General features: G+C 48.2%; 1 protein-coding gene across 1 annotated transcript in view; it reads right to left on the bottom strand.

Annotated features, from left to right (window-relative positions):
- Positions 1 to 3,397, bottom strand: part of LOC146075295 (SMAD family member 6-like) — a 46,411-nt gene extending 43,014 nt beyond the window's left edge. Inside the window, exon 1 of the mRNA XM_083184364.1 lies at positions 2,044 to 3,397. Within this exon, the coding sequence (XP_083040490.1) occupies positions 2,044 to 2,440 (397 nt within the window). The 5' untranslated portion in view covers positions 2,441 to 3,397. The remainder of the gene's footprint in view (positions 1 to 2,043) is intronic.
- Positions 3,398 to 16,622: the final 13,225 nt, after the last annotated feature.

The raw sequence follows: 16,622 nt of genomic DNA, 5'->3' as shown, positions 1-16,622 counted from the left end.
TTTGTCAACGCCCAAGTACACAGGGCCCTTTAGAAGTCTGCAGAAAGGTGGACATCCCATTTAGAGGAGACATAACAGTTCAAGTGAAAACAAAAGTCACAGCTCATATCTCAGTAATTGTTTAGACCTGGGTGTCCTCAAATAATTGATAAAATGATGAATTTTAGATCATCCTATTACAGATTATACGCAAACAAATATTTAAGTGAAATCTGGTGCAAATCTTCTAATAAAACTTTGAACTGCTACATAATAGACTTGGCGCTTTAAAATAATGTGCATTGGTGCATGAAATTTTGTTATTCTCTGCTTTTGCAGCTTAAGAAGTGTCTGGCCTAAGAACAAACATGTTTGTATTTCAACGGTTATGCGGACACCATGTTCTGCTACAGTACTTTTACAAAAATAGCTCAATCTTTAAAAATAATTCACAAATGAAGCCCCATTTAAGGCACAACACAGAAGTTGTGAGCAGGGTGCTCTTCTGTCTGTTATCACTTGTTCTCTTATTATTGTTGTCTCCAACTGTAAAGATATATATTATATACATACTCACATGAAAACTATTTGCAGCCCCCAGTTAAACTAGAAGCTATTTAACTGTTTTGCATGAAAAATTACATTTCCCCCTTATTTCTTGCACACTAATACAAAGTTAAGCAGCTTATCCCATGCCAATCGCTGGGTACGTTGCAGTTAGCATGTGCCCATCTCTTACGGCCAGTCCCTGATACCCACTTACGTGAGTTTCTGCTACCACCTCAGGAGGATGCAAGCAGAAATCTGCAGTAAGTGAGGCCTCAGGAGTTTGTCGCCCAAGACAATTGAATAACTCCCAGGCTCTTTAGACACAGCTAACAACTGAACAGCTCACATGAGACTTTTACCTCAAAGTCTGAAAGTTGCTTTGTTCACAAGGCAAATAACCAGTAAAATACAAGTACAGTAGCCAATCAATTGCATAACCACTCAGCCACAAGGGGCAGTGTTTTATTAGCTGTCTGTGGCAATACAAGGCTAACCTTATTCCTATTGGTAAAATGCAACCAGGTACATTTACTGATCTCTTGTGTGAATCCAAATGTAAAAGTAATGGCTTTCAATATTCAGGTATTGGTCTTCATTTAATTCATGATCATTGCCAGTCTCCAGGTATGTTACCATCTAAAATGTGAAGGCGTCCACCTACACCCCTTTTTGTACATTAAGTTTGTACAATAAACCCTGATGCCCATTGTGCAGACAAACTAAACAGTACTAGCCATGTTTAATGCTGTCATTATAAGATATACCAATGGAGGGGGGGGCTGTATGTGTACACAGAAATTAATAAAGCCTAGAAAGCGCATATTAGTTAGGTATGTGGTGCCCGGCTGGACAAGGTCTAGGTAAAAAGAGTCACTAAGTCAATCACTAATGGGCAACAGTGACTAGGACGGCACAAGCTCAACGGTCTACCTGGACATGGTCGACATGAGTTTTTGAAAAAAAAATAAGTGTTTTTCATATTTTACTATCCATGTGGGCATAGAATGAGAATATAATAATGTGCCCGAAGCATGGAAAGCACAGGGAGCCATGCAAGGGGACGCTGTACACTTATAGGGTCCATGTCGGCAGACAACAAAATATGTGAAAGTCTCATGTCAACTTTATTTATGTCGACATAAAACTTGTGTCAACCTTCTGTCAATGTCAACCATTCTTAAGTGTCAAGCATAACGTTATTAGGTTCTATACTGTGCACAAACACATTCTGACATTAGATGAATGCTGAGTTATCTAGAAGAACCCAAGAGACGCACACTTTACTGGAGGGAAGTGTGCTGTGACTGTGGGCAGCTCTTTAAAAGCCCTGAGAGCCAGCATGTTCTCCAGCCAGGAGTCCTGGGTTTAATGTTCAAGGGAGCACAGGAACAAGTGCACGTGAATTAGAGTAGATCATTGGGATGACAGGTTAGATAGCTGGAATGCCAGTATAGGTGCCATTCACTAGGGGGGCATCATGGGTTCCTATTATACAGAAGGGCTGGGATCACTCACCCGGTCCGCACAGCCTGCTGTAGTGGTAGGGGTTGCAGCACACATTGTTGCTCTCGGCTCCTCCGGCTCCCTGACACCCGCTCAGGGCTTTTAGTTGCCCGGGATGCTGAAGCTCTGGCCATCGGAACAGTCTGCAGAGCAGCAGGTGAGGAGAGGGCCCCATGGTCCGGGCCACCAGCACGCAGCCTCCGGGCGCTGCTCCTCGGGACTCCACGGCTTCCAGCAGCGAGCACAGAGCCTGCTCCTTCAGTCGCTTCAGGACGCCCGATGCTGCAGACCGCAGCTCCGTGGACCCGGCGGGCGGCTCGGACAGACCGCAACAAGACACCCCTCCATCGCCGCCCGCCCGGCTCCGCCACAGGCGCCGAACCAGCCCGGTGCGTCTGGACTTGAACATGCGGCGCCCCCGGGGATGTGCCCGGGTCACCGGAGCCTCAGTGGCCGCGGCCAGCAGGGGGTGCCGACATGGAGCTGCGCGGGGGTGGCTCTCCGTGGGCAGGAGCAGAGCCTGGTGCGGGGCCACTTCTGTACTCAGCAGGCGAAGCGCCCGGGGGACACTGCGCCGCGGAGCCCGGAACCCCCGGGCGGAATATCTCCCGGTGCCCCGCAACACCGGGGGCACCGATGCACTCAGACGGCGGCTGGGCCGGGCAGGCCACACACACACACACTGGGCTGGACGGCGGCACTGAACACGGCAGGAACCCGAGGCGGCCGCCCGGTCACATCTCGCAGGCTCCCTGCTGTCGGCAGAAGCTTCTCTACGTCCTGTGCCGGGCTCCGGGGCTGTCACATCGCCGGGCAGGGCTCCGTGCAGCGCACACCCAGCATCCTAGGGACCACACTGCGCTGCCGGGATGCTGCGGCCCGGGGCGGGGGGAGCTATGCAGGGGAGATGCAGAAGCGCCGTGGCCGGGCTCAGGGCTGCGGGTGTCCAGTGTGCACGCTCCGGGCTGGGGAACAGGCTGCTACAGTCACGTCTTGCATGGGAGCCGCTGCCCCTGGTTCAACCCTGCAGCGAGAGCTCTCATACACAGAGCAGCGAGGGGGGCACAGTGCTGCACAGCCCCCGGTCCTGCGCTCCGGCTACCTGGCCCCTTGCAAGCTGCTGCTGTGCTCCCGGTCCGTGCACAGCAAATGGCTTCTTAAATGCAGTTTCTCTGTGCAGACACAGTGGTCGCCCGGTGCTCTCTCATACACGCTCCCGGAGTGCGTGCACAGTCTCCCGGTAACGTACGGGCTGCTCAGTGCTCCCACGGTCTGGTCCCTGCACTGATCCCGTCTCTTTGTGCTCACGCTCTCTCACACACTCGGGCCCAGCAGCTGGCACCCTATTGGCTGTCGCCAGTCATGTGACAGTCTAGACACTTTGGCGGCTCCGCTGCACTGACTGTTGCGCAAACAAATCTCAAGTTTCTTAACTCTTAAAGGAGACACTAGCCAGGCATCCCCTTCCCTCTCACCCCGCACCTACTGTACCTGTGTGTGATCACCTGGCAGCCCCCTCCCTCTTACCCCGCACCTACTGTACCTGTGTGTGATCACCTGACAGCCTCTTACCCCGCACCTACTGTACCTGTGTGTGATCACCTGGCAGCCCCTTCCCTCTTACCCCGCACCTACTGTACCTGTGTGTGATCACCTGGCAGCCCCCTCCCTCTTACCCCGCACCTACTGTACCTGTGTGTGATCACCTGACAGCCTCTTACCCCGCACCTACTGTACCTGTGTGTGATCACCTGGCAGCCCCTTCCCTCTTACCCCGCACCTACTGTACCTGTGTGTGATCACCTGGCAGCCCCCTCCCTCTTACCCCGCACCTACTGTACCTGTGTGTGATCACCTGGCAGCCCCCTCCCTCTTACCCCGCACCTACTGTACCTCTGTGTGATCACCTGGTAGCCCCTTACCTCTTACCCCGCACCTACTGTACCCGTGTGTGTGATCACCCGGCAGCCCCTTCCCTCTTACCCCGCACCTACTGTACCTGTGTGTGATCACCTGGCAGCCCCCTCCCTCTTACCCCACACCTACTGTACCTGTGCGTGATCACCTGGCAGCCCCTTCCCTCTTACCCCGCAACTCTACTGTACCTGTGCGTGATCACCTGGCAGCCCCCTCCCTCTTACCCCGCACCTACTGTACCTGTGTGTGTGATCACCTGGCAGCCCCCTCCCTCTTACCCCGCACCTACTGTACCTGTGTGTGTGATCACCTGGCAGCCCCCTCCCTCTTACCCCGCACCTACTGTACCTGTGTGTGATCACCTGGCAGCCCCCTCCCTCTTACCCCGCACCTACTGTACCTGTGTGTGATCACCTGGCAGCCCCTTCCCTCTGACCCCGAACCTACTGTACCTATGTGTGATCACCTGGCAGCCCCCTTCCTCTTACCCCGCACCTACTGTACCTGTGTGTGATCACCTGGCAGCCCCCTCCCTCTTACCCCGCACCTACTGTACCTGTGTGTGTGATCACCTGGCAGCCCCCTCCCTCTTACCCCGCACCTACTGTACCAGTGTCTGTGATCACCTGGCTGCCCCTTCCCTCTTACCCCGCAACTACTGTACCTGTGTGTGTGATCACCTGGCAGCCCCTTCCCTCTTACCCCGCACCTACTGTACCTGTGTGTGTGACCACCTGGCAGCCCCTTCACTCTTACCCCGCACCTACTGTACCTGTGTGTGTGATCACCTGGCAGCCCTCTCCCTCTTACCCCGCACCTACTGTATCTGTGTGTGATCACCTGGCAGCCCCTTCCCTCTTACCACGCACCTACTGTACCTGTGTGTGATCACCTGGCAGCCCCCTCCCTCTTACCCCGCACCTACTGTACCTGTGTGTGATCACCTGGCAGCCCCCACCCTCTTACCCCGCACCTACTGTACCTGTGTGTGGGATCATCTGGCAGCCCCCTCCCTCTTACCCCGCACCTACTGTACCTGTGTGTGGGATCACCTGGCAGCCCCTTCCCTCTTACCCCGCACCTACTGTACCTGTGTGTGGGATCACCTGGAAGCCCCCTCCCTCTTACCCCGCACCTACTGTACCTGTGTGTGTGATCACCTGGCAGCCCCTTCCCTCTTACTCCGCACCTACTGTAACTGTGTGTGATCACCTGGCAGCCCCTTCCCTCTTACCCCGCACCTACTGTACCTGTGTGTGATCACCTGGTAGCCCCCTCCCTCTTACCCCGCACATACTGTACCTGTGCGTGATCACCTGGCAGCCCCTTCCCTCTTACCCCGCAACTCTACTGTACCTGTGCGTGATCACCTGGCAGCCCCCTCCCTCTTACACCGCACCTACTGTACCTGTGTGTGATCACCTGGCAGCCCTTTCCCTCTTACCCCGCACCTACTGTACCTGTGTGTGATCACCTAGCAGACCCCTCCCTCTTACCCCGCACCTACTGTACCCAGTGGCGTAACTATAGAGGGTGCAGGGGATGCAGCTGCTATGGGGCCCAGCCGCTGTGGGGGCCTGAGGGTCCAGCAGTCAATCCCTTCACCCTTTTGAATTATTATTAGTATTATTTACTTTATTAGTAGTTTGCCCTGCCAGCCGCAGCAGCGTCAAGTTTTCCTTCCCTGTAGAACTGAAAAGAAGGCAGGGACAAGGTACAGACAAGGGGCCAGATGCACTAAGTTTCAAAAGTGATAAAATGGTGAGTGATAAACAGCCAGCCAGTCAGCTCCTACCTGCCATGTCACAGACTGGGGTGTATTCAATGTCGTGGGTGAGCGGTGACAGCGAGCAGGGCTTCCTGCTCGCTGTCACCGCTCACCCAGTAAGTATTCAACTCAACCCCCTTCATACGCCAATTCCCCCTCGCTCTGTTTTTTGAGTGAGGGGGAATTGGCGTATGCGGCTGCAGAAGCAACGAGATTCGCTGCTAAATACAGCGGGTTCGCTGGGTCTCACTGTTTGGTCACAGGACGGTGAGGATTCCCCCAGAACGTTGAACGGGGCGAGCGGCCAGCGAGGGGGTTAAACAGCGAGGATCGCTGGTTTTCTGCGGAGGGCGCGCGGGTTGTCGGGGGACGCAAAGGGAAGCCCATAGACTTCTATGGGGTTACGCAGGTGAAGGACCGATTTCCCTCCATCAGGTTCAGCTACTCTGTCTTCAGCCCTATGCGACATGTTAACCCTTTATAGTGCTAGTATATAGGAGGACGCTCCCACAGTACCTGTGCAGTGAAAGTGCATGTTAATTAATGGATAACTTCATGATCTGGAAAGGCATTTCATGGTTACCTTGAAGATTTAGGAAGCTCTTCAACCTACAGCAGGAACTATAAAGATATTCTGTCTCCAATACAAATTGAATAGATTGCCGTTAACATTTACTTACCTGGGATTCCAAGCTTGGGAAGTTAATAAGTTCTTCCTCAGAGACTCATCAAGGGTTTTATATTGAAAAGACAAACCAAAGTAATTGCTATTGACAATTATTAAGAAAACTGCAGTTAGAATAATTTTAATACATTAAAGTAGCAAATAAGGGAGTTCTATATAATAAACCAATCTACAGTGTTTATTAATGGTTATAATTAATACATTTGTAAGCTGTTCATTTTGTTATTGTTTAAGTTGCTTATGATTGTCGATGTAAGATACGTGTTATTAACTTTTTAATCAATTCAGGAAAGCAGAGATTGTTCCAGTATAATAAAATTCTCTTCAGTTGTTTTTATTATTATTGTGGAGATATTAATGTCTTACATTGCTAATACCTAAAAAGGAAGAAAGTTATCACACCTGTAAAAGAAAAGAAAGAAAAAAACAAGTCCTCTCAGAGCCGAATACTTACCCAGATACCTACCTAATACCTAAGTGCTACACTCGCGTGGCGCGTGCAGACCCCTCCCCTCTGGTGTGCGCATGCGCAGTGGAGATTTTAATGGCAGCCCACAAAAAATCGAGAGGTGCGGGCAGGTTTGCGGGGGAGCGGGAGGCTCATGCAATAAGCAGGAGCCTCCCACTGAAAGCGGGAGGGTAAACAAGTCTGGAACTTACCTGTGTGTAGGGTGGCCAATCCTGGGATCGGGATCGGCGGGATCCCGGGATTTGGCACCTAAAACGCCGGGTTTCCAATCCCGGGATTTCGGGATAAGACTGTGCATGCGCAGTCTAATGCCGGGCAGCGTCTGAGCTAGAGCTCAGACGCTGCTTGGCTTCTCCCGTCCCGGGCAGCGCGGTTCTGCGCAGCGTGATGGCGTCAGAGGTCACGCTGTGCAGGCCACACAAACAGCCGCCTCATCCGTGCACACCGCGCTGACCTCCGGCCACCTCGATGATACCGCCCACCCACCCAGGCTGCCTGCACCTTCCTCTTACCTCCTCCTCCATGCCCAGGTCCATCGCCCACCGGCCCGGCCGCACCGCAATTGTAAGTAAATATGTGGGCGGCCGGGGCGGGATTTTGTATAGGAAGCTGATCCCGGGAATGGGCATTTTTCAATCCCGAAACCCAGGATTGAAAAAATGCCCCGGGATTGGCTTCCCTACCTGTGTGTGATCACCTGGCAGCCCCCTTCTTACCACACACAGGGGTATTGCTTGTGTGGGTGCCACCATATCTTGCTGCAGCATGTTTTATGAATTGTATATCCATGATGCTGCATCATATTCCTGTATCTTCGGCTGAAACACAGCACTCTGGCTAATAGCACTGCCGTGCACGAACATGCACAGAGCTGTCTTAAGCCACTTTACTCAAACATAGGTATTTCAGCATCTCCAAATAATACTTTTCCTGTGTAATTCCAACACCTTTAACTTACACAGGAATGTACAAGCATTAATCAGGATAATCAGTGAAATATTCAGATAATAAGTGATAAATAAATAAATAAATAGAGTGTGTATAATTGCAGCCCACGGCTGTTGCCACTGACTTACCATTGTCAGAGGGTATATTATGGGTCTCAGTTGGGAGCAAAGCAATAGCACCAGATTACTTTGCACTTGGACAAGCCATGTCGCAATACAAAATAGAGCAAAACTTGAGCGCTAGGGATGGTGTATTGTGCTTATACACAGGTGGCTGCCTTCTGGGAGAGGGTTGCCGCCCTCAATACAAGAGATACCAGAAACAAGAACCAGTAGGCGCCTCTTGTATATCAGTATAAATTTATTACACAATTAACAATCACTAAATAACACACATAGAATAAAATAAAGGATAAAAGGTATTGGATAAATTGCATGCATGCACTATTCAATTAAAAGAAGGCCATATCAATGCGTTAGCATAAATGTGTAACAAATAGTTACCAAGTCCTGGATTGGACCAAATGGGAGAGTAGTAGCAGTCACTCCATGGGGGGTAATCCCAAATACAGTGTGAGTTGGTCGAATATTTTTTGTAATCCTCCCGGCAAGGGTAAATGCTGGAAAAAATGGAGTGGATCCCTCACAGCTGCAGGTGACCGTTTGGGGATGGTGCCTTGGTCGCTTGGCTGGAGGATTGACACTGTCTCACAAATCTACAGTGTGTAGTGCGGAGTGGGTGGGCACACTTGCCCAGTATGCCTTGCCTTGGTGTGCAAGCTACAGCTGCTGCAGCAGCCAGCAAGCCGACTGTAGGCTGAAGTACACAGTCTCCGGCGGGCGCAACTCCGTGTAGACTTGTGCTGCTGTAAGAAGCAGACTGGCTGATCACGGTCCTCAGGGGGAACACTCTGTGCTGCTTGTGAATGTCCGTGGGTTGGACCAGAGTGTATAAGGGGGATTTTTGCCGGGGGTATATGCTCCCAATCGACCCTTTGTGTCCTCAGTCTGCCGATAGTTAAGGGAAAGCTCCTCTCAAGACCGGTTTCGCCGCACACAGGCGGCTTTTTCAATTCAGACTTAGGTGATAGCCTTGAAAAAGCTACCTAGCGAAATGCGCATTGGCAGCCCTCCTCTGTGAAACTGTAGCAATTTAGCCTGTTAAATAATATAATGTCTGTTTGTCTACTGTAAAAATACCTCTGTTTAGTTCGTTCAGCAGCTCCTGTGCGAGTAGCGCTGAGGCGCAGCAGCACACGCCGGCCAAGGGGATTACATCCCTGGCAACAGGCGTTAATAGGAGAGTGAGCGTCTTTGCCCACACTGGCGCATAGCCACAATAACTACTCGTGTACATCAGCGCAGAGTGTTATGTACTGATAGCGCTATTGGCACATGTATACTCAGAGATCTCTGATAACATTAAAGGAGATCCTGGTACAGGATCAACCAAAAGCTCCGTGTGAAAGCAGGGCTGTGGATATAACCCATTTCAAACACAGGAGCTACTAGTACCTAGAAATGTTTTGTGGTGCACATTTGATTCATTAAATCCTGTGAAGCACGTTACTGGCATTGGCTTTCACTCATGTATATGTGATATCTGAACTTGTTAATAGCGCATCACAAAGTGCATTAGCCATTAAAGCAAAGAAGCACAGTGCGAGTGTAGATCCAATCCTAGGATTGCACAGTGTGTATGGCAATCAGTGATTTAATATTCATTGTGGCAGTTACCAGTGACTCTGACAGATAGAGAAATCTATTCATGTGCACACATGATTCATTAAACCTTGTGCAGCACACTACTGGCATCTGCTCTCATTTATATATATGTGATATATGAACTTGTTAACAGCGCATTACAAAGCGCACTAGCTATTTAAGCACCAAAATACAATGCCAGTGTAGATCCAACCTGAGGATTGCATAGTGTGTATGACACCCAGCGATTACACATTCATATTGGCAGCTACCAGTGACTCTGCCCAGTAGAGAGATGTACCTATGTGAACACGTGACTCATTAAACTGTGCACAACACACTACCAGCATTGTCCCTACACACGTATACGTGCCATATGAACTGTATATAGCGCACTATAAAGCACATCAGCTATTTAAGATCAGAAGTACAGGGTCAGTATAGATCCAATCTGAAGATTGCATAATGTGTACGGCACTAAGTGACTGCACACCCCTTGACAATTACTAGTGACTCTGCCGGACAGATTTATGTATCTGTGTGCACATGTTACTTAGGCACGGCACATCACCTAGCGTACGAGTGATCAAAAGCTAACACATAAGCAATCCAACCATAAGATTGCCCAGTATGGACGCTAGATCCATTGATGTATGTATGAAGCTGTAATGCGCACAATCCAGCACCAACGCTGATCCAACTCTAGGACAGCAAGGTGTAGAGAGCTTTGATTGCCCTGCATTAAACCAACAATATATCTGACACACAAACGTTAAACCAGGTATAAACACCACTTGCAGCGGTCCTTATCTCACTGTGTAGTACCAGACACAAACGCCAAGTGACGAGTGTGAGCGCAAGTACAAGTGAAGGACAAACCTGTCCCTATACACTATACATCTGTATCATATGCATTGATTCGGATATAATCATCGTGGGCAGAATTAAATCCATTTTAGGATTACATACGCAGAGGGCAATACATTGTATTGATTGGACAACAGACAGTGAGAATATCACCGTGTTAATCAAACCCCCACTACAGGCACTGCATTAATCCACCAATATACTGTGGAATATAAGCAGTAACTAGACAAATATATTTAAGCTACAAATTCACAGAGTGATTTTTAATCTTTAAAATTTCTTTTTCTCTTTAAATCTACATCTTGTTTTAATATTTTCGCTACTTACCTTAAGGTCTCATATCATTGACAACTGTATTATCCAGCACCATTACAGAATGATGACCTACTAGTTTAAAATAAAGTTTAATAAATAAAACTTCTAAAATAATTAAATACATAAATAAAATATACACCTTTTATAGGTATAAATATTTTTTATTACTGTGGAACAGGAGTGCATCCCAGTCAAACTGATTCACCTTTTTTCTCTTCTATTGGTATATATATATATATATATATATATATATATATATATATATATATATATATATATAATTATATAAATCAATTGTGGTGTGGCGCCTAAAATTTGTAAATAATGTCCATATATATAGTTATCCGTTGTACAGTGAAGCAAACACTTACTAAAGGAAATTTGTAAAAAAAATTGGTGTATTTGTATTCAGAAATACACTTATATTTGACATTTACTATCACGAAAATACGGCAATTCATATTCGTATTGATAGCACATCAATACGAATATGAATTGCCGTATTTTCGGGATAGTAAATGTCAAAAATAAGTGTATTTCTGGATACAAATACACCTATTTTTTTTACAAATTTCCTTTAGTAAATGTCCCCCAATTCATCAGGAAACTTGTTTTTTTTCAGAAGATCTTGTTGTCACAGGCAAAACAATGAAAGGCCCAACGCGTTTCGTCTATAGTGACTTCATCAGGGGAACAAGATAATACATCTAAAAATACAAGTGCTTTATTTTAATATACAAACAAATACAAGAAATAAAAATTGTATTAGGGCTTCACTAAAAAAAAACATTAAAATTTGAAAGCTTAAAAAAAGAAGAAGAGAGGAGAGCGGCCGCCATTTAATATTGCTCCAGTGCCCTTACCCAAAAAGAACGCAGGCAAACCACAAATACCTAGTAATCTAGCGGTTCCCCACCCTGCAGAAGCCCCGCTATACTTGCGAGGACGTCCGGGTGGCAGCGCCGACGCCGGGGAGACTGCCCGGGGACTGCTGCAGCTTGCGGCCTACACAGGCCTCTGAAGCCGGGGCCTCGATTTCTGTCCGGGACCGGCGGACCGTCCGGACGCCGACGGAGCCGGCGAAACACCCCACAAACACCCGGAGACGCGGCGCGCCCTCCCGCTCACCACCCCTGACTGCAGTGAGGGGCTACAGACCTGGGAATCGGCTGTGGGAGCTGCCGAAGACGGAGCTTCTATGCGCCCGGCGGCCATATTGGAGTCCCCCCTGCGGCACTGATCACCGGCGGCAGACGGCCTGGGGCACAGCGCAACCCCAGTGTGTCCCTGCTGCCCCCTGCCCACCATCCTCAGCAGCAGCTTGGAGCTACAAGCCATAAAATAGGCTAGAAAGGATATAAAACCCAGAGCTGCATAGACGCCGGGCGGCCATCTTGGTGTCCCCCTGCAGCACTGACCACCAGCTACATTGTGAAGGTGCCAGCAGCAGAATACACAGCCACCACAGGATACAGCCTGGTAAGTGCCCGCGCTGAGACACTTCCCTGGACACAGGCCCACCCATCTAGTACCCACAGCCACTGCAAGAGACTGATTATATAGATTGTGCACACCTACATACTGGGGACTACCTCCCCACTCACCGCAGTACCGCTCTCTCTTGAGACGTCTATGATGTAACGACATGTCTCCAGATCCGCCACCCATGTAGCGCTTTCGCCCGTGAACTTCTATAACCAACCGCCAACCTAACTCCATAATCTCCAGAGTGGAATAGTCATCAGTCCAGTTCTTGATCTCTGTAAAAGACTCCCTTACCATGCCTCCCAAAAAGCCAAAAGGGGTCCTACCCTCCCGTGTCTCCTTCCCAGCTCAGAAGATCCACACGGCATCTACACCCCCACCCCCTGGAATCACACCCCCCAGCGGCACACCAAAGGCCTTCTCCGCCATGGGAGTGGATTGTGAGTCAGAGGCCCCTCTTACAGTCAAATCCTTATGCCAAATCCTCTCGGCATTCAAAACAGACCTCACTAATGATTTATCATCGGCCATCCGAGAAGTCAAAACCGAGCTGGCGGCTGTAGGAGACCGTACAGACCACCTTGAACGGAAAATGGAGGAATTAGTAGCGTCGCACAACGACTTAATCTCCTCCCACGCCAACCTGCAGACTGAATTAGATGACCTCAAGAACAAAACAGCCGATTTGGAGGACAGATCTAGGCGTAATAACCTAAAAATCAGGGGAATCCCTGACTCAGTTTCCAACTCCGAACTGGAAAATTATGCATTAACCCTTTTCCGTAAGTTGCTACCCAACGCAGAAGAGAAGGACTTAACAATTGACCGCATCCATCGTCTCCCCAGACCTCGCACAGTCTCATCCTCCCTACCAAGGGATACTCTGCTACGTGTGCACTTCTTCAAGAGTAAGGAACGAATTCTACAAGCTGCCCGAGCAGCTGGGGTCTCAGACGCATTAGGAGGCTTACAAATCTTTCCAGATTTCTCCGCCCTCACCGTTGCCAAAAGGCGGGCATTTGCCCCGATAACATCTGCCCTGCGGGCCAATGATATCACCTACCGCTGGGGATTCCCAGTGAAGTTAATCGTGTCATATGAAGATTCCTCCTATACCATCTCGTCACTAGATGCCGGAATTAAGATGTTGATGGACTGGGATATTACGGTCAAGCCTCCTCCAGGCCCTAAACGGCCTACTATTCCATCTTCCGACTGGTCAACCACCTGAAGACTTTACGGCACATTATATTCCTTCTCTTCGGGGCCAGCTGCTGAACTGAACTAAACTGTGTCTCATGCTTCCAGTTACCACATACTGGATAAGCGGATAAGTATTCATAGTTGTGTTCCCCCATGGCCTCGATTCTAAAATGTTAGAGTTCATATTAGGGTATTTTTGCATCATAGCTTATAAGCTATTATTATATTTCAAAGTTTCAATTAATCTCATATTTTCTGTTTGCAATATAGTATCACATGTTTTTCTGTGCCTAATATATCGAGGTATAGGTTTGGTTTCAATTTCTACTGTTTACTGTTATTGGAACGTTCCCGCTACGTGGGTGGTGGCGCCAAGCCACATACAACCCCACTCCCCTTTTAGATACTACTGCATAGTAGTTTGATCTTTGCAGTAGTCATGCAGGCCCGATACACTGGGCTGTTTTGGTTTTTTTCCTTCCTTTGGTTTCTCCCTTTCCCTATCACCTTCCTTCCTAAACCTACTCACTCCCTCCCTTTACTGTACATGTTTTGGTATTACATGATGTGTTCCTTTGCTAGAAGATATATACTTACTGACTCCCTCCCTGAAATGCATAGTTTGCATTGGTTATCGTCTAACCCCACCGAAACACTATGGCAAAGGTCTTATCACTGAATGTTAAAGGTCTCAATTCACCAAATAAGCGTAGACTGGCTCTCTCCTTCTTCGCTAAGCAGAAAGCTGGGGTTGTGATGCTACAGGAAACACACTTCTCTTCCCTACGCCCCCCTATGTTAAAAGACAACAAGTATCCTCTTGGATACTTCGCTAATGGCCCTTTCAAACGCAACGGAGTGGCTATTCTTTTTAACAGAGATACGACATTTGTTCTCCATTCCCAGGTTTCAGACAAAAATGGACGCTACTTAATCCTGACAGGTCTCTTAAACGACAAACTGGTCACTCTGGTATCCGTTTACGCCCCAAACTCTAACCAAATCCCCTTTCTCCGTAAACTTTTCCTATTGATCCGGAAGTCCACTAGGGGCTCACTAATGGTCCTGGGGGATTTTAACTTAGTCTTGAATCCCAAATTAGACAAGTCCCTCAAAACACCTTCGTTGAAACCCTCTACTACCACTACTAATTCTGGCCCTTCCGCCGCATTTCGTAACCTACTGACGGAATTCGACCTATATGATGTCTGGCGAATACAAAATCCATCTGGACGAGATTACACATACTACTCACCAGTACACAATACATATTCTAGGATAGACATGATACTTAGTGACAAATGGACGCTACAACAATCAAAATCCCTAGATATCCTCCCTATAACATGGTCTGACCATGCACCATTGCTGTGGTATTGGGACCCTAACCCTCGCCAGATCCCTCAGAGACCGTGGCGCCTATCCCCTCACCTATTATCTGATACCATGACGAAAAAAATTATCTCAGATAGCATCGACTCCTACATAGCCACAAATGCCCCTCATGACACATCAGTATTGAACCATTGGTGCGCATTTAAGTCGGTGACCCGCGGTGCCGCTATCCAAGCGGGGGCCACCCTTAAAAAACTAAATACGCAGCGCCAACGTGATCTAGAGTCTAAGCTGACTGAACTTGAAGACAGAAACAAAGCCTCACCTAGCACACTTTTGCGCAAAGAACTGTCTAACATCCGTAGCCAACTCCAAAAACTCCTTGTGGCCCAAACCCAAATAGCATTAAACAAATTACGCCAGAAATTTTACTTATTTGGTAATAAGTCAGGAAAGATGCTTGCCCGCAAACTTAGAATGCAACAAGCTAGGAATAGAATAAAGCATATGTACTCCAATAATAAAGCTAAGATTTTAAATCCCAAAGATATCTCGAACCATTTTGCTAAATACTATGCACAACTATACAACCTCTCCCAGGATCCCTCAACCTTTCAACCCTCCAACGCATCTATCACCTCCTTTTTAAATGACTTAAATTTACCGTCCATTACGGATGAGCAGCTAGCCTCATTAAACGCCCCATGGACCACTTCAGAGGTCGATGCCGCTATAAAATCCTTGCCCAAAGGTAAAGCCCCTGGCCCTGATGGCTTCATCAATGACTTCTACATTTCATTCCGAGAAATCTTGACTCCTACATTGACGGAACTATTTAACACGATCTCTACACTGGGATCTCCCCCTTCAGAAATGTTAGAGTCTCAAATAATAACCCTCCCAAAACCTGGCAAGGACCCCGCATACTGCCAGAACTATCGCCCTATAGCTTTACTAAATGGGGACATTAAACTATATGCAAAACTTATAGCTACCCGTATAAACCGGTTCTTGCCATTGTTGGTTCACGCGGACCAAGCAGGGTTTGTCCCTGGCAGACAAGCTTCGGACAACACCCGGAGAGTTTTTAATTTACTGGACTCCCTGTCCAGTGACCAGGACCTACTCCTACTGTCACTCGACGCAGAGAAAGCCTTTGACCGTCTAAATTGGTCATATATGAAGGAAGTGCTGTGTAAATTTGGCTTCCGCGGTCAAATTCTACAGTCAATTCTCTCTCTGTACTCAGCCCCAACGGCCCGCGTGTTCAGCAATGGCTTTTTATCCGACACTTTTCCAATTTCTAACGGAACTAGACAGGGCTGTCCCTTGTCCCCTTTAATCTTTGTTTTGGCCATTGAACCCCTAGCAATAAAGATCCGCAGTGACGACAACTTTCCAGGAATAGAAGTAGGGGACCTAAATCACAAACTTTGCCTATTTGCTGATGATGTCCTTGTGTTTGTCTCGAACCCCTCTTCTACCCTCCCACATCTCCACGCGATCCTAGACTCTTACAGTAGGGCCTCCTATTATAAACTAAATACAACAAAGACGGACGCCCTCCCTATAAAGGGCACCAACATCCCAATATCCCTTAAGACCTGTTACCCCTACAACTGGCAATCAGAATCCATAAAATATCTCGGTGTTAACATCCCAGCATATACATCAAAAGCTTTTGAGGTTAATTTTCCACCCCTGATCAGGACCCTCTCTTCCCTCACTAAATCCTGGGTTAACTATGAGATATCCTGGCTGGGCCGTATAGCTGCATTCAAAATGACTCTGTTACCCAAGTTAATGTATATATTCCGCACTATCCCCTACTCTGTCCCAACTAAATACTTAAATGAATGTAATCGCATCTTGACCAAATATGTCTGGCCAACTGGA

The sequence above is a fragment of the Crinia signifera genome, chromosome 4, assembly GCF_055691185.1.
Source record: "Crinia signifera chromosome 4, ASM5569118v1, whole genome shotgun sequence".
Taxonomy (NCBI): Eukaryota; Metazoa; Chordata; class Amphibia; order Anura; family Myobatrachidae; genus Crinia; species Crinia signifera.
Note: the sequence above shows the minus strand (reverse complement) of the source record. Positions and strands in the feature narration are given on the sequence as shown.